The sequence below is a fragment of the Opisthocomus hoazin genome, chromosome 3, assembly GCF_030867145.1.
Source record: "Opisthocomus hoazin isolate bOpiHoa1 chromosome 3, bOpiHoa1.hap1, whole genome shotgun sequence".
Lineage (NCBI taxonomy): Eukaryota > Metazoa > Chordata > Aves > Opisthocomiformes > Opisthocomidae > Opisthocomus > Opisthocomus hoazin.
In genome coordinates this window covers 40,679,971-40,698,981 of record NC_134416.1, presented here as the reverse complement: position 1 = coordinate 40,698,981, position 19,011 = coordinate 40,679,971, and the positions used below count along the sequence as shown (strand labels likewise).

The 19,011-nt window shown below is 36.9% G+C and overlaps 1 protein-coding gene across 12 annotated transcripts in view; it reads left to right on the top strand.

The window, feature by feature from the left end:
* The window catches only part of CSPP1 (centrosome and spindle pole associated protein 1), a 77,611-nt gene that overhangs the window by 14,251 nt on the left and 44,349 nt on the right, over positions 1–19,011 (top strand). For 9 of the 12 annotated variants that reach the window (XM_075416043.1, XM_075416039.1, XM_075416042.1 and 6 more), the window contains 6 exons: positions 30–126; positions 4,627–4,727; positions 5,454–5,477; positions 7,957–8,037; positions 11,108–11,209; positions 15,680–16,125. In XM_075416043.1, coding sequence (XP_075272158.1) covers positions 30–126; positions 4,627–4,727; positions 5,454–5,477; positions 7,957–8,037; positions 11,108–11,209; positions 15,680–16,125 — 851 coding nt within the window. The remainder of the gene's footprint in view (positions 1–29; positions 127–4,626; positions 4,728–5,453; positions 5,478–7,956; positions 8,038–11,107; positions 11,210–15,679; positions 16,126–19,011) is intronic. The other 3 variants (XM_075416050.1, XM_075416049.1, XM_075416040.1) reach the window with 1 other exon arrangement.

Sequence of the window (19,011 nt, the reverse complement as noted above, 5' to 3'; positions counted from 1 at the left end):
TGCTGCAAAATGTTTTGTATTGTTTTCAGAATAAGGAATTGGAGAAGCCTTCTGAGACTAGCAAAATGTTAATCTCCATGGCTAAAGAAAATATACCTCCAAATAGTCAACAGAACTATCCTTTAGGTACAGTATAATTTTTTTGTGTGTCTTATAGATTTAAGTAGCATTTAATTACCTTTGAGAATTTTTGGATTTTCTGTTTTTGATTATGATTACTATAATTCAAATGCATACAAATTCTTCAGTCTTCCAAACATTTTGGGATTGTGTGGATTTTTTTCTTTTTTTGTAGTTATGCTTTTTTTAATAAGGAAAATATGCCACGCGCTTTGTTTTTCTTCATGTAAATGTAGCTCCACTAAAAAAAAACCAAACCAATAAGCTGCTTGCCAGTCCTTGATAGACAATCTGTGCTTTCCTGTTGTATTTGAGTGGAGCAAAAGCTGTGGAAGTCCATGTTTCATCTGGATATATTCCCTGTACGTTGTGTCAGGGAAGTAAGGATGCCTTTCGTTCAGTCTCTAAGCTTAAATGTCTTAGTCCAACTTGGCTAAAAAGCACACAGTTAAACTGATTTTTCTTTTAAATGCTAGGTGTCTTGTAAACGTTTAGGCATAAACTGATTTTATTGCTTTTGTAATTTTGTTAGGATGTAGTCATTTATTATGCAAGGAAGGAACAAGCACTTAGTTTTGGTTGAAATCTTAACCAAGTGAAATGTTTAGATGTGTTTTGCTGTGATTATCAGTTTAATGACTGTTTTCTTTAAAAATGCATAGTGTCCTATTTTCTTCTTTTCTCTGTATTCTTTGTGATTTCTGTTTGAAAATGTGTGATAGTGTTGCTTTCTCCATTTTACTGTTTCTGTAATGTGCTATCTTTCCTTATTTGTCCTACAATCTTCTTTTTGTAGGCACTACTGTTGTTCCTTAGCTACACTTGTCTAGCTCAGGTTTGTCTTGACAGCTTTAGAGCTTTTCTGTGTCCTACTTCTTGTCAATAGGTAACTCTTTTCTTTCATGTGTAGACACTTTGACTTTGTACCTCATGAATTTTCACACTGTGCTTACTGTAATTCTGGTGTAATTCTGCAGCTTCCAGTGGGAGTAAAAGCTGTCCTTTTATTTTAAAGAAGATATATCAGTGGATATTTGTTGTTGTTTATGTAATACCAATCTAATATATGTTTTAAATATATCCTCCTGCTACACTTAGTGTTATGTCCCCTCTATAATTTCAACAGAATTTGTGACCAGAAAAGTGCATGTCTTAAATTGAAAAATGGAGCCTGAGCTTTTGAATCTGGGGGCCTGAACTGGTCTTAACTGCATAAATAAAAAGATGTTTTTTATAAGGATGTTGTATAAGTAGAACTTCCAGCTGTCAGCAAGGCAAGCTCCTGTAGAATCTTTACAGGAAAACTTCACTAAAAGTTACCTGAAATGATAATTCGATATTCCTTGCTGCCAGAAGTCATAATGGATAAGCTTGCTTAGAGGACAGCACTTGAGTTAAGTGTCTGCCTCACAGTTTTGTCAGCTTTATTATGATCAGTAGGTTAGTCCTGGTGTTGAGAATTCTTTGCTTAACTGTGGAAACACATGATACAGAAAATAGTACACAGTAGGTAATATCCCAGTGGCTGTGACAGACCACTACGTAACAGTTAAGCTATTTTAATACTAAAATAATTTTGTCTCTTGTTGGAGAGCTATAATAGCACGTCATGTTGTGTTTGTTATTGTAAATTGGACTTAACTGTTGACACATAAATATAATAACACAGATAATGAAGTATTACAGACGAGAGGACATTCAGGTGGTCTTAAATGAAAATCAACAAGTAGGTATTGCTATGTTGTTGTTTAATTTCAGCCAGCAACTAAGCACCAGACAGCTGCTCGCTCACTTCCCCTCAGTGGGTTGGGGGGGAGAATCGGAAGGGTAAAACTGAGAAAACTTACGGGTTGAGATAAAAATTATTTGATAATTGAAATAAAATAATAAATTGTAATGAGAAGGCAAATAACAAAGAGAGATATTAAAACCCAAGAGAGACAAGTGATGCAAATGAAAACAATTGCTCACCACCAACCAACTGATGCCCAGCCATTCCCTGAGCAGCGGCCACTCCACCAACCTCCCCCCACAGCTTTATATGCTGAGCATGATGCCATATGTCATGGCATATCCCTTGGGTTAGCTGTCCTGGCTGTGTCCCCTCCCAGCTTCTTGAGCACCCCCAGCCTACTCACTGTCGGGGTGGGGTGAGAAGCAGAAAAGGCCATGATGCTGTGTGAGTGCTGCTCAGTAATAACTAAAACACCCCTGGGTTGTCAGCACTGTTTTCAGCACAAATCCAAAGCATAGCCTCATGCTTGCTTCAATGGAGAAAACTAACTCTATCCCAGCCCAAACCAGCACATTCTATAATAATAATTTGGGCGCTGAACATATTTGGCTATCAGTGGATGGTTGTTGGTATTATTGGCTGGTTATGCTTTGAAGCAATGTCATTTCCTTTGGATCAAATTAGACAAGGGCTTGTTCCTTGGTAGCTGCAAAGTATGTTCTGTAGTTCTAGCAGTAGTGTTGAGAATCAGGCTGAAGGAAGTTATAGTTCTATCTCAACATACTAAATGCGTGCAAACTGTTACGTAAAAATGTGTTTAAAATCTTAACTTTTTCCTAAAAAAAAAAGTTGTCAGTGTGGTTGTGTGTGATCAACAGAATGTGAAATGGAAAATAAATACAGCAAATAGAGAATAAACAAAAGCAGAAAACCAATCAGAAAGAAGGTATATCTCTTAAGAATTCAGACAAATTGTGCACAAAATTAGGATGAATGCATATTAGCTGGAGTATTTTTGCCCTGCTAGGCTCTTCTAAAGTTTTTGACATAAGTAGTTTTCAAATCACTCCTAAATTGCTACCCATAATTGTTATCTTGTTGCTTTTCTGGTGGCCAAAAAAAAATCTTCTGTAATAAAATTAATTTTAAGCCCTCTTGTTCGAATACATCATGTATTTGAATCAAAGCACTTGATTCTCGCTGTTTCTTTTTCTGTGCTGAATTTTACTGGCTTCTGTGAAGTTACTGAATGAATCTTCACTCTGATGCATTAGTTGCTTTTGATTTTTTTCTTAGTTTCCTATAGTTAATCAAACAATAATTTTGTGTGAAAATAAAAGGCAAGATCAAGTAGCTGAAACAAACCATATCCTCTTCTGTATTCTATTCCTCTTTACACTTATCCCTTTTCTGAGGGATGAAGTGGTGCATTTTTTTAACGAAACTCACACTTACCGTATGTGCTAAATTAGGAGAAAGGTAACTTACAGGTTGGAGAAGCAGCACCCATGCAGATTTTGGTTAGTAGTTGAACTTTGCAAGTTGTTTCAAAATAAGCTATGACGTATTTAATCAGGTATTAGGTCCTTTGGTTCTACAGAACAGCAGGCTGACTCCGGTTTTGGCTTGTGAAGATACATTCTGACTTAGCTGAAACTATCTCAAGCCAAGCTAGCTAAGTGGTTTTTAACTAAGTACATTTCAACCTTTTATCTGTTTAGTAGTGGAGTGATTCCCAAGTTAGAAATTTTCAGCATTTGTATGATGCCATTTTTGCTGTACAGACAGTGATTTGAAACATTTGAAATACTGGAGTCAAACAGAGTACCATGCAATAAATTGGGACTGATGTAAATCTTGAATATCCCTCTCTTCCCTATTACTCCTTCCTACTCATTTTACGTAGACCACAAGAGGTAGAAGTACTTTCAGAGAAACAATAAGAAATGAAAAAATCCAAACTGTTGCAATCTGTCTCTTGTTGTATGGTTTTTGTGGAATTCACTGGCTCTCTGTGGAGAGTGGTGAAAGTGGCTGCAGAGGTGGACTTCTAGGGCAGAGGATATTTCTTATCAAGTACTTTAAAACATACTTTGGGAACAACAGAAAACTTGCATAGGATTGTATATGAAGAGTGCAGCTGCTATGAGACCTGACAGCAATCTTGGGAAAATACTAAATATGTGTTTTGGGTCTACGACAATTGAAAACACTGAGGTGGAAAGAAAAAATTATTATTATTGTTATCATATGGTCAGATTCCTTCTGGTTGTGTCGAAGCCAACGTATTTTTCACGTGCTTTGTGCTAAACAAATAGCTTGTTGTTTTCTAGTTGCGAAGTATGTTTTCTACTGTGTGATAAGCACAGCTTAAAATGTCTGAGTAATTTAGAAACTAACATGTCAAAGGAGATTTCCTTTGAAACATACACTGACAAAAGAAATATGTACAATATTTAGGTTATTTTATACTATTTGTCAAACTATCCAAATAAATTCAGTTTGTTGCATTTTCTTTTTAGTGGAGCGACAAAGTGCAAGTACTAGGGGAAAACTAACATCCAAAACCCAGTCCATTTTCTATGCTTTCTGCGCAACTACTCATACAGAGAAGGTGGTTTTTATTTCAGCTGTTCTGTAATTACTGGTTGCATAGTTTGTTTTTTTATTGCTGATATCTAATAAAAATCCAGATGTGGCTTTTGCAGGATGTGCTTTGTTATTGATACAAAGTAGTAGAATAATAATATTTAATGGCATTAAACTTTCAGGTGACTATGGCTTGAGTTTACCTCTTGGAGAAGAATATGAACGAAAAAAACATAAACTCAAAGAGGAACTTCGACAGGATTACAGGCGATATCTTTCTCAGGTGAAGCTTCCTGTCTGTTTGCCGGAGTTTAGTGAGTCTTTCAAAATGACTCTCTCATTTTAATTGAATGAAAATTAATAAATTCTGTGGAAAATCTTTGTAAGGTGGCATTCATTATGAGCAATGGCTGATTTCGAAGACTCAAGCAAAAGTAATTTCAAAATGTCACCACTAGGAAGGGTTATATATTTTAGACTTCTACAGATCTCATTGCCATGAGACTATATATCACTTAATGCATGTTATTCTGAATACTTTTATTTATTTGTCTCTACTTCTTTCTCAGTTTCTTCTTAAGCATTTAAAATACCATCTGTTACTTCCTTAAGTACTTAAATATTCTGTGGTCTGTAATTCAAGTAAGAATATTCCTATAATTAGTGTGACTCCATTTGGTAGCATCTTTTCAATTTTAGAAACAGGAAAACCTTTGATGTTCTGCTTAGCATGATTTATTAAATGTCACAGTAAATTTAAGATTGAAATCTTATGTACAAAATGGCATAATCTTGGGAATATGCTGTATCTCTGCTTAGTCAAATAGAAAAAAAAATCAGGAGTCAGGAACCAAATAATTTCTGTTGTCTGAAAATGCTAATTATCAGTGTCTTTAGTTCTTAAAATGAAAGCAGCGATTTGCTTTAAGAAAATAAATCTTTTTTGGTTAAGTCAAATATTTTTGAATGCAAGACTCTTTTTGAACAGTATCTTTTCCCTGACTTTTAGGGTATTTCACAGGCAAAAAGAAAGGTAGGGTGCCTGCAATATCAATTTTTTTTTTCTTCAAATTAGTCGCTTTTTGCTTTGTTTGAAAGCTTTGTGCTCTTTGAACTTAAAAAAAAAAATCATTACTTTTTTGTGGTTTGTGTGTTTGTGCATGCTGTAGTGATTAGTTGTGATAAACATCATTGTTTTGTGCAAAATGATTGCTTATGTTTATAATTTTCCATTGAAAAGATCTTTAAACACATGTTGATTTCCTTTTTGCTTTGCAGTTGCTATTGTTGCTGTCTAATGCTGACTCTACAAAAGTTTTTCTTTAGTAGACATTTGCTTCAATGCTTATCAGTTACAGATATGTTAAGAGTTCCAATTTTTTTTTTGCCTTGATATACATATTTTATAAAGCTGAAATAAAGTCGTAAACCCTGAAATATTGTAATATGTGATCGAAACCAGAGTCAGGGCTTTTTTCTTACCTATCACCGTGAAATCTCGTCAGTGGTGCTTAGGAAAGCAGTAGAGCCACTTAGTCAGCACTTATTGGCCAGAATGCAAGAATATGAGTATTGTGAGGAAAAAATAATACCAGACGCACATTTTTGCAAGCTTTGTTCAATTACAGTATTTTTAAATTATTTATATAATTATACTGTCATATATATAATTTTCAAATTTAATGCTGTCCATCCAGGTGGTTCAAATTATCTTCCAGTCTTTTACTAAAGTTGTTCAATGTGGTAGAAACACAACCTTCTGTTTTTTCTGGGGCTTTGAATAATATGCGTATGATACAAATTAACTGTATTAGCATGCACTAGAATTCCTGAATAACAATAGCAACAGCAGAATTAACTGGCTTCTTAATCTCTAATCAAAATGATGCTTACATCAGTGTTGCTTCTTGTTTAAACTTCCATTTATTTTCAAAGTTAAGAGTATAGTGTTAAAACTTAATGTTTCATAATACTCACCAAAGTACCCCAATAATTCAATTTTTACATTAATTTCTAGTGTTCTATTCTCAACTAAACTTCAGTTTTACAAATCTGGGTTTACAAGGTTGTTTTTTTAATGTAGTGCAGGTTAGCTATATTAAGTTTGTAAGGCCTGACGAAGAGATAGGCTAACAATCTCTAATCTCTTTTCCCCATATAAAAAGATAGTGCAACTTCTAGCAGCTCTGATAGTGATAATATTTTGGTGAATAACTTGTTTAGTCTTGCTTATGTAGAAAATGCAGTTTCCATATGAGCTTCTAATTTTTGGCAAATACCTTTTGCCAAAGGTCAAATCAGAGGTAGTCTCTACAGATGTGTGAAAACACGCTTTTGTGTGAAAAGAATTACTTAAAAATGAGGATTACAATTTATTTACTTTTTCTGGTAAAAATAACTTAGTTCTCTGTATTAATCTAGTTGTCTCAGTGCTTGAATATTTGCATGGTTATTAAATATTTTAAATCTTTTAGTGTGTAGTTGTTAAATATGATTCATAATGATGTGGTTCTGTATGGGAATGGGTAGACCTCTTACCTGTTGACATGCCTTTAAGCTTTTAAGTGACGTTACGACATAGATAATGGAAGGAAACAATGCTAGTGAAATACTGTATGTAATCTTTTCCCCTCATCAGCCCATGCCACACAAATAGATGAACTTTTTATTAAAGATAATTGGATCTTTAAAACATAGTTGGTTGACTGAGAATGGCCTGAGGATGCTTTTAATGTATGAGTGATGCACGAAAAAGCCGCTAGACCTGGAAGCTAAGGACCTGTTCTAGCATTGGTGTTTGATTTGAAAGGCTGACGCTTTGACTTGTTGTGCAGCCCAGTTCCCAGGCTGTGGCCCAGGGAGATACATGGAGCAACAACATAGTGTTCTGTTCTGGAAGTGACTGATGGTCCATAAGGAATTACACGATTCAGTGGTGGGTCATTATCTTGAAAAGTTTGGGGACTGCTGGTGTAGAAAATAGATAGTGTTGAGATGCAGACTGGTGGCTGTGCTAGTGTTAGCATTGATTCCATCTGTTAAAACAAGAGGTAGATGTATGTTTTCTGTGGTTAGAAAAAGCAGTTTTTCATTTTAAGTATGGTAGTTCCTTGGAAAATTTCTCTTATGCTTGTACAGATGCTTGTGCTCATGCTTCTTGCTTCCAGGACAATTGAGTAATGGTGGGTTTTTTTTGAATAATTTTTTTTTAAATATACAGAGACTAACGTATGTAATCCTTGAAATAGCGTAATAGGGAAGAAGTGACAACCACTTTCAAACTCAAGCTTAAAGATTGACAAAGCCCTTTACTTTGCACGTTCCTTGACTTCACTTCATTTGTGTCTTCCGAGAGCATCCTACATTTTCAAAATGTGAAGGTTGTCGTCGGTCCTTATTTCATTAAATTGATCGGATTTATTTCAGAAAATATAATTCTTAGCAACTACTTAGCAAGTAATATTTGGTATTTTAAAATATATTGAATTATTTTTGTTTTATTTTTAATCTAGAAAAATTATCTGACTACTGGTGAAGTAGATCCATATACTCAGGGATTATCTCTTCCTATTGATGAGCGAAGGTCTGCCAAGGTAAATATTTGGAGGAAATTAAAGAAGCGATGTATAACTTGAAAATGAGCATGGATGTTTAAACTGTTGTGGAAAAATTATTTCCACTTAAGGTTTTTGGTTGGGATTTTTTTACACTGTTTAACAAATTAACATGTCTTGGAGGTGGTCATTAGAATGATTTTCAGAAAAGTGAAATCTGTAAGTTTTGTTTAGATTTTTAATGCTAGGTTACCTGTACACTTAATTTGCAGATAATTAGATGTGTAATTCTATACTGATACTAGTTTGAGGTTTGCTACTTCTAATTCACACCTACAGGGCAGTTGGTGTGTTCAAAAGCTCTTGTGGTTGTGCGTGGGTTTTGTTCAGCCACAGATGCTGGTCTAATAAAGCTGTTTTTCTTACTGTTATGTATACTTTTCTAATTTATTACTCTTCTTACTGCTGCCTGAGGATAATTTGAAATTTCGATAATATTTGCTTGTAGTTGTTTCTGCAGTGATACTCCTGTCAGTTCCTATCAGAACTAAAGGAAGTGTGCTTTCTGCTGTACAGTTTTGATGTCTTTGTATGCTTAACCTACCTGCTTATCCTCTTGTGATTTTTTTTTTTTTTTTAACAAATAAATCCAGGAATCTAAATAAAATGTGATTTGTTATTTCACCTATTGCCTGCTGTTAATACAGGAATCTTCCGAAGTTCCAATCTTTGTTTGACAGTACAGATACTAAAGTGTTTGTGAAAGGAGTACACATTCTCTGCCTGTGTTTAGCCCCTTTGATCTCCCTGAGGTTTCTTATCAGTTTATGGTCTTGCTTTTGTATGCTGGAGAAAGATACCAACTGTAACAATCTCTCCATTACTGGAGGTTAGAATATGAAGATACAACATGCATATGTGGATTTTCTTAACCTCTGATCCATTTCTCTAATGCTTAGTATGATTCTGTGAAAGCCTTAATCAGTCTTACAGGGGTCATCTCTCCTCCTACCCTCATACTGTTGGCCTTATATTTCCAGTTCCTTTCTTGGGTTTGCTTGTGAATTGATCCAGGAAGTTGAATCAGCAAAAACAGAATTTAGCAAATATTTTTGCTGACACAAAGAACAGCACTAGTTGTTGTTCGGATGGGTCAAACCCCAGTGGAGATGCAAGCCAGAAGGAGAAACTGTGTTGCTGGAGGACGACAGGACTGCTGCATCCTTGGGGGTTTTATTTGTTGCCTTGGAGTTGCGTTGTTGCTCTGTGTTTGGGGCTATGCTGTCACTGTCATCTGGCGCAAGACTGCTGCTATGGAATGCTAGTCTTGCCCTTGCTGTGCTTCCTTATGCTTTTTGCCTCTCTTGGGCTGGCAATAACGTTTGGCCGTATGAGGAGCCAGGTGAGAACTCAAATAAGTGAAAATTGCAGTTACGAAAGAGCCCCAAACTCCAAATTGTACTAGGTTTAAAAAAAGATGGAGGCAGCAAGAATGAAATGCCCAGAAAAGGGAAAGGACTACTGCTCAGTGGCAGCATGCATTTATGCCAAGTTTGTCAGCTTCAAGTTCTTGTGAACTTTCTGTTAACCCTTGCGAGTAAGTGTGCTGAAACTGTGAAAGATTAAGTCTCTTTGATTAATTCTGTGGAAATTAAAGACATATCTGAACTGGGAACATGTCTGATCATTGATGGTTTTATATCATAGCAGCTCAACATTCGTAGAGTTTTTCTGTACAAGTACATTGTATCCTTTTTACCCATTTATTTATGGCCATTGCAGAACCTAAAAGCTACCAGAAGATGTCACAATGTGCCCTACTAAACAGTTAGCCTCTGGGCAGATAATGATTAGAAGTTAACATTTGAATTGTGGTTTCCTCTGTTAGGTAAAATGTGCAGTCACACAGCATATTGAATTTTCTGCTGAGTGTTTTGCCACCTGTTAAACACAATGCTAGTTTCTCAGCTTTGGAAAATATCCCTCAGGCAACTTTCATAGCTGTCTGCAGGTTTTATATTGTCACTGTCAGAAAACCTATAGACGCAAATTTTGGAAAAAAAAACCAGTTTGGGGGAATGTTGGTCTCATTTGCAAAAGTATTACTAAGCTGATATTTCCATGGTAATTTAGGCATAAATTATTTTTGTTCAAAATTTGTTCAGGGGAAAGTAAATTTATATATAATGTTCAGATTTTTTTAGTATCTTTTGCTTTTTTATTGGAAAATACTGCAGTGGAGAAGAGCATGATTCGTAATACTGTAATATAATTCTCTTTTTTTCATTTATATAGTTGTTGGAATTAGGGGGTGTAAGAGATGCCCCATGCTCTAAACATAAGGTACTAGTATCAGGAAATAATGTAAATTAGAGTTTGCTTTACCTGGAGACTTCTGTATTTCATATTATATTATGAGACTGTTGATGTACAATTCCTGAATATTTTTAGACCTGAGCAAGCTGGTTAAACGTTTTCACCTTGCAAAACCAGCTAGGACAATGTGGATATAGAATTTTTTTTCTTAGTTTTCCTTGCGTTCTTCGCACTTTTGACTCCTTTCGCAGTCAGCTTAGCTGCTTGTTTGGATTTCACAGTTCAAGTTACATCCTAAGCTGTAACTGACACATCTTGTCTATTCATGTATTTGTTGTCGTGTTTTAATTAGGAGTGGGGCAAGTCACAATTAAACCTTAACGCACAAAAAATATCATATGTTTAAAAATAATCTGTAAATACATTCAGATTGGAAATTAGAAAGTGATTTCTAGTTGTGAAAGGAATGAAGCTTTGGAACAATTTTTGAGTAGATTTAGTAGGAGGAAACCTAGCTGGTTTTAAGAAGGGGCTTGATACACAGTAGTGTGACTGACAGCTAGGCTTTCTGCCCAAGAAGCTGACTTCTACTTAGAGATTTCAGATTAAGAGAAAGTACTATCTTCAGATATGAACAAACATGTCAAAGCAATTCAAGCCCAACTTGGACATCACAAAGAAAGGGGAGGTCAAACACACAGCTCGCATGTATTCATTTAGTACTGCAGTTCTATGAATTTAAAAGCTACTCAAAAATGCAAAATTATGATGCTTTTTTCAATGCCTGTTTTAGGAGAAACTACGGATTGAAAGAAACAAGGAGTACAATCAATATCTCAGGAATAAAGAAGAATGGAATGAAAGACTAAGGAAATTAGGGAAGAAAAACACAGAGGTAATACAGTTTTACTGAAGCTGATGCAAAGAACAACATAAATGATCTTGTCAATTGTTTTATCATTGACTAAGACATACAAAGCAAGACAAAATAAGCAAAGAATGTTGTTTAGTCAGGTCGCAGTTTTATTACTATATTAGCAAGTCTTGGTTACGAGTCATACAGTGTTCTTGAGTCCTACTTCAGTCATGTCTATCTGGTAGAAGGATGCTTTCATTCTTCTGTGTGTCTGAAGTAAGTCCCTGGATTGTTCTTGGTGATAAAAGTTGTGACCAAAAAAGCTGTCTCTGGACAAAATGCTGAGCTCCACACAGTGTTCCTTACCTTCTATTTGTAGCTGCTTTTTCCTCTGTCTGTGTCCAGTTCATGAGAAAGCAAGGCGTGTGCAGGCAGCTGTCCAGTATATGGTGCTGTGCATTTCTGAATCAAATAAAAAATGTCTTTACTACTGAACGTGAGCTAGACACATGCATAATTGAACTCAGATTCTGAGCTGAGGCTTTTGATTTGTGTGGCAGTAAGCTGCTAAGCAGCACGCAGCGGTTTGCTCACTCCCCGCCCCCCCTCCCTAGTGGTATGGGGGAGAGAATCAGAAGGGTAAAAGTGAGAAAACTCGTGCGTTGAGTTAAAGACAGTTTAACAGGTAAAGCAAAAGCCGCAAGCACCAAGCAAAGCAAAATCGGGAATTCATTCACTGCTTCCCATCGGCAGGCAGGTGTTCAGCCATCTCCAGGGAAGCAGGGCTCCATCACGTGTAATGATTGCTTGGGAAGACAAAACACCATAACCTCGAACGTTCGTCCCTTCCTCCTTCTCCCCCCCCTATTTTTATTGCTGAGTGTGATGTCAGATGGTATGAGATATCCCTTTAGTCAGCTGGGGTCAGCTGTCTCAGCTGTGTCCCCTCCCAGCTTCTTGTGCACCCCCAGCCTGCTCGCTGGTGGGGCGGTGTGAGGAGCAGAAAAGCCCTTGACACTGCGTTAGCACTGTTCAGCAGTAACTAAAATATCCCTGTGTTATCAACACTGTTGTAATCACAAATCTAAAACATAGCCCCATACAAACTACTATGAAGAAATTTAACTCTATCCAGCCAAAACCAGTCTAACAGTCAACAGGGTATTTTTAGTTCTAGTTAGTGTTGTTATGAGACCCTTTGTTTTAGTAATCTAGAAGCAATTTATTGATCTGAGAGAGCCTTTATACTGCTTGTTAATTATAAAATCTTGTGTAGTATGGGTAAATTTTATTTTTTAAATATTGTTGCCTTAATTTAGTGATGGACTGCAATAATTTGGAACTCTCATCTAGTGCAGGTTTGATTTAAGAAGGTTTTCCGCTTTTTTTTAATAAGGCATACAGTATTGTGAAAGCTGGGTCGTTCTATGAAGGGTCTTGTTTTTGTACTCAGAACAGCTCAAAGTTTATTGTCTTTGTTAGAACAATTGGCAAGTGCAAATACCCATGTATTCATAAGTTTTATCTAGAGGAATGTTTCTTGTCTGTCTGCAGAAAGATTATTTTCTTATGAGAAAGATCTTCTAAGTGCGTTGGAGTGTCATATAGTTGAAAACGATTTTAATCTGTGAAGACAGCTGTGAGACAGTATTCAGGCATCCTTTAGATGTTGGAATTCAATATCTGATTCTTATTGGCTTCTTCAGGGGTTGGAGTGGTACACAACAGTGATCCCTAGGAAGTATGTGGCAAAAACACAGCTTGTGTTTGTGCAACTGTCTATAAATCTCTAAAGACTTTTCTGCATATTTTGGCATTTATGTTTCCTCAGCTGACTTACCTAATCAAATATATTTAGGGAGTCAAGGTGTTTTCTTTCTGCTTTGTTTGTTATCCCATTGGACCTTTACGTTATATTTTTATTATTCTCGTGTAGATACAAGTTCGCTGTCATAAAAGAACAAACGGGGGAAAAAAAAATCTGTTGAGGATTTGTTGTTCCATCTCTGAGGGGTATCTGACTTGGAGTGAGAGTCAAATGAACGGGTCTCATCATTAACATATATGACCTCAAAAGTTTGATCCAACAGTTTAGATAATCATAGGATAAATTTCATTTGCAAGGAACCTCTGGAAGTCATGTAATACAATCCCCTGCTCAGAGCACTGTTAACTTCACAGTTAGATCACATTGGTCAGGCCTTATCCAGTTGAGTTTTGAAAGGATGGAGAATCCACAGTTCCTCTGGGCAACCCATTCCACTGCTTTAACTGCTTGATCTGAACTTTTTTCCCTCCCTATCCCATCGAAATTTCCTTTGCTGCAACTTGGGACCATTGATTCTTAGAAAACCACAATTCTGGCATCTCTGTAACTGCCTGTTAGGTAGAGACTGCAACTACTGGTTCCTCCTGCCCCCATACATACACCTGCTTAACCTTCTTTTTCTAGGCTGAACGAGCCCAGCTCTGTCAGCCTCTCCTTTATGAGCTGAAGTGCCTTAACTATCTCAGTAGCCATCCTCTGCGCTTTCTCCAGTTTGTTGGTATCCATGGGGTGAGGGTGAAACTGGCACGCTACACTAAAACCTCAATACTGAGTAGATACTGAGCAGAGGAGAAGGATCGCTCCCCTTGACCTGCTGCTGACACTCTTGCTAATGCAGCCCAGGATGTGGTTGGCCACCACCACTGCAAGGGTGCTCTGCTGACTCGGATTTAGCTAGTCGCCCACCTTTAGCCCAGGCCTTTTTCTGCAAAACTGCTTCCTAGGCGGGCAGTGCCCAGCCTGTACTGGTGCATGGCATTATTCTGTCTCGGATGCAGGATTTTGCATTTGTTGATCTTCATAAGCTTTTTTGTCAGCGTATTTCTCTAGTTTGTCAAGACCCTTCTGAGTGGCAGTCATATCCTGTCGTACATAGATCCCTCTTCCCAGTTTGGTGTCATTTGTATCTTTATTTTTCATTACATATTGTGAAGTGTGAGTCACTGTTACCTTTTGTCGCGTTAAAGTGGGCATAAGGGGAGTCTGATAAGCGGCAAAAGGAGAGCCCTCCCGTTGAGTCACGAGGTTCAGAGAAGACCCCCTTTCGTTCTGAACTCTCTGAGGAGAGTCTAGGTGTGGCTGGATCAACTCCTAGTCCCAGGCTTGGTCAACTGTTCATATGTCTAAAGGGTTAAGCCTGTAGCCACTTACCAGATTCAACTTGCCCTTCCAAGGACTTTCACTGAAACAGTTTTGCAAAGTTGAAACAATAGGTAATTTATTCAAGCGACAGGTGTCACGGATTCGGGATTGCTGTTGATAAATGCACTGCCTACAAAAGCTGAGCTCAAAGTAATAGTTTAGCACTTTTGTTAACAATGTGTTCTGGGGATACGTCTGACAAAGTCAGAGGCGCGACTCTTACCAAAAAGGTGTCCCTTCTTGGGGGGGCAAGAGAGGTTCAGGCCCGTCAACCTGTCCGTCAGGTGAAGTTCTCGCTTGGCTCCTCCTCCCAAAGAGAGTTTTCAAGTGCCAGTTTTTATATATTTGGAAGTCTTTTTGTGAGGTGGGACTAAGTCAATGATTGTGTATCGATTAGCTCTTGGCATGGAATGTCGTGTCTGTCAGAAGCGGGATTCAAGCAGTGTGACACCTTCAGAAGGGGCTTCTTGGTATGCGCATCCGGGGGCCATCTGTGCTTTATCAGAAGCAATCTCTGAAGCAGTCTTTGGCTGCGCATCCTCCGAGGCGCCCCACAGATCACTTGGTTTACAGTGATGGGCTGTCCCCCCTTACTTTTGTCTGATAAGATAAGCGCCAGTTAATTACTCCCTTTGTTAGCTCTTGACACCTCATTCGAGAGACTCAGTCAGAGTTTGTCTTTTGTCTTGCATTTGACAAGTCCAGCAAGGCCATCGATTACAGCTTTATTCCACAGATGAAAGATTAGTGCACAGAAATACTATAGGATTTATCCAAAACCATGTTGTTTGCTAGAACTGTGTATTAAACACTGGTCCAGAGTGTCATAGGGTTGTTTTTTATCCACTAATCTATTCTTTCTCATAGTGCCATCTCCTGGGGAGCAAAGAAATAGATTAAGAAATGGTCAGGTTAAAAGGTTGTGCTCACAGATAAGAAGCATTACAGACTTGCCTGAATGTGGATAGAATAAAGATCTCTACTTTCTCGATAAGGTGTAGAGTTCAAAGTGTTTCTTGACCCTTTGCATCTCTGACTCTGAAGGTCAAATTGGAGTTCATAATAGACCTATCCAGTATTGATAACCATTCTTCTGAAAAACATGATATAAGAGAAAGAGCCCTTTTTTTTTTTCCCACAAGAAAAAAAAAAACAGTTTAAATCCCTAGCTTTTAAGCCCTCCTTGAAGCGCTTACCTCCTATCTTTTCTCCGAAACCTGTTTAGGGATTGTTTGAGGAAATATGAAACAAAGTTTTTCCTCAATGTGTTTTGACTATATTCAGATCACTTATTTTTTTTTTTTTTTTTCGTTAAACAGAATGAGATGGACAGGAATAAAAAAGCTGTTGCTGTTACTAGACTCCAGCCAGAACTACATACAGAAGTACAGCCCTGTAATACAGGTGCAGAACCTCCCAAGAAGGATGCCTTTACTTCTACAGAAGGTTATGAAGAGCTGCTACATAAGAGATGGCTGGAGGAGGACAGGTATCATAGGTTAGATGATGAGGTTGAATTAACAAGTCGACTACTAAATAAAAGACTTGATGAAGATTTGGATGTTCCCAGTCGAAGACATCGTGGATTTGCTAGCCAATATGTAATTCCTGTTAGGAAGCATCACAGGCTTGATAAGGATCGTGATTTCGGTAGAAGATACTACAGAATGGACTATGATCCTGAGATAAGTGAAGAAATGGACCCTAGATTTAGATATGAAAGCGCTTATGACAGAAAAACTCCCCGGGTTTTTTATGCTGACAGGTATTCTTGATTCCATTTTCTCCTGTATTTCTGTAGTGCTTGTTGACAGCTATGGTTTGCTCTCACTGCAAATTAGACAAGATTCACATGTGAAAGCAGTTTTTTTTGTACTTACTTTAAAAAAAGGAACTCTGCAGAAATTTTTAGCAAAAATATTTCAAAATTGGACCAGTATCTAAGACTATACATCATACTTCAGGGAGCTGTCTATATATTATGGCAAACCGGGGATACTAAAGAAATTGCTCCAGAAAAAGAAGACCACAATTCAGTTTTATATGGAGTAGTTTGCTGGAAAACATGTTAGTATTTGAGAGCAAACCCCTGCGCTGGGAACCCAAGATAACATCTGTTTTCTTGGTCTGTAATAGTTACAGTAAGTCAATTTTCAGTTCAGATTCCAAAACTGGTTTGAGCTTCAGTTTCTGGTACACACCACAATGTGTTAGAAATGTAAAAATACATTTTTAAAAAATCCTCTTTTTTACTGCATGGCTTGCTAAATGGCAGACTTTAAACATACACGTAGTTGAACCAAACCCTGATGGTGTTAATGGGTGCTAATCTCAGTAATGAATACACAATTTGAATAAACATTTAAGAAAACCTAAATGAAACAGAAGAAGGTGTTTTAAATAAATTATTCAGGAGGGAAGTACTGTTCATTATTAAATAGTCTTTATTGTGTTAACTGATAAATCAGTTTGGTTACTTTGATATAAATTGTTCATCTTTTTCTTTTAGCTCACTCATTTAAAAGAAGAAAAAAAACCCCAAAGCATATAACCTTACCAGTCATTCAGGGTTTGGCACTCTGGCCACCTTTGGTTATTCTATTGCAAGAACCAGTTGCTTTCAAAAACTGATGGGTTGTAGTGTGAAATAGTACCAAACTTGAAGCAGATGTGTTTTATACAGCTAAATTCAAGTGAAATAAAGCAGTAAAGTTGCTTGTAAATAAATTTTAAAAAGGTGCTTGATGAGTGTTCATTTGTTCTCTTTACAGATCTTGGGAACATGAGTGGTGTAGATGCTTTTATTTTTTGTTTTTTTTTTTCCTTCGTGTTAAGCCTGTTGCCAAAATTATATTATGGTGATTGCTTCAGTGAAGGAAACACCACTGTCCTTCCCTTGTTAGACAAAATAACCACTTTTTATTCTAGAATTAACACTTCTAGAAAAAACGGAAGGCGAATTGTACCACTATAAACAGTGTTAAATATTATGATTGTGTTTTACTGTTAGTTGCTGGTGGACTGGCTAAATGATCTTTTGAGTCAGTGTTTACAGGGATAATTTTCTGGATAGTGCTGCAGATTAATAACTGGGAAAAACAAACTCTGAAATGCTCTTTAAATGGAAAAAATGGAAACAGTGGTTAAATAGATAACAGGAACAAGGTTGCCCAGTTTCTGCTGAATGAGATTCAGAGAAGACAATGCAATAACTGTTCCATCCTGTAGTGTAATATTGGTAGAAATGAGCAAAGGAGGTTTTAGGGTAGGGTCTTCTTGTCCTACAACTTTTCAGAAAGAAAAATATTAGAAGCTTTACTTGGTGTCCAACAAAGATAACCAATGTCCGTATTTTTGAGACTAACAGCAAAGTTAATCCTCTATGTTCATTAACACCAAGAAGGATGAATGTTCTCTTTTTAGTATGTAACTGTTTGCCACTGTCTAATGCAACTGGACACTGGAGTCTAGTATTAATATTTAGAAAAAATATTTTAAAATTTTATCTAATATTTAAAAATTGAGTAATATTTAAATAAAAATGACCATCTGATAAAGTTTGACGGTTTTGTTTCTCAAAGAATATATATATGGAATTATGTAGGTCAAATATCAGCAAGGATGGTGTTTGAACCAGCAATAGACAGTATCACATTGAATAAAAGTATACTAGTTCTTAGTTATTTGAGAAAACACTGATGGTGTTTACATAAATGTTTGTGACCAATATACCACTAGGCAATTTGTTTCTTACTTGGAGAGGCCTCTGAAACAGTTTTAGTTGCAGTTTTCTTTTAAAAGAAAATACAGAAGAGAGTCGTCTTTTTGTTATTGGCAAACTTGGTTCATCTTAAAGGAAGTTGCTGGACCATGAATTGCCTGAGCTTGAATTTGTGCATTAAAATTAAGGTTTGGGTTTTTTTGGTGTGTATTTTCTACTTTGCAGAATTTTTATTGAAATTTTTTTTTTTTTAATTAAATGTGCTTTGTAATCTAGTACTTTTTTTTTTTTTTTTTTCTCCTTCACAAGGAGCTCCATGTAACCTTTTATGAACTATATCAGTCTCTCTTCAGGAAGGAGAAACAGTTACTGACAGTGCATCTTTTGAAGAGTTAGCATTTTTTTCCACATTTCAGGCAAAGTCAGCTTTTCCAGAACACACTTGATTCATGACAGAAACTAAATTCATAAGGAGAAATATTTTTATGTGCTGTGCTAAAGTTTTTGTGTTTTGAAATGGGCTTTATTAGTTCAGGGATGCAGGTGTTTTTAGTGGGACTTCTCAGAAAGGTTTTTGTTTTGATGGAGTCACAAGGGCTGTGGCGTATTTCAGCAAATAGAAATGGTGACGGGAAAGCGAGAGGAAGTGCAAAATGTTTTGGTTCTTGTGAGTGGAATGCTTTAGTCCATCCCCAGCAGCCAGGTCTGTCCTATAAACAGGGTACAGCAGCTTCTTGATGAATTGGGCCCACGTGTCTGCGCCTGCCATGCTGAGCTTGCTGCTTTTTGCAAAATAGGTTGCCTCCTGAATGCCAAGGTTTGTTTCTTTGCTTCCTCCCTGCATCCTTTCATCACGCTATGGACTAGGCTTTCTAATTCCTGACTGTGTTTCAGTCTTACGTGACCAGTGTTGTAAGTAGCAGATTGATC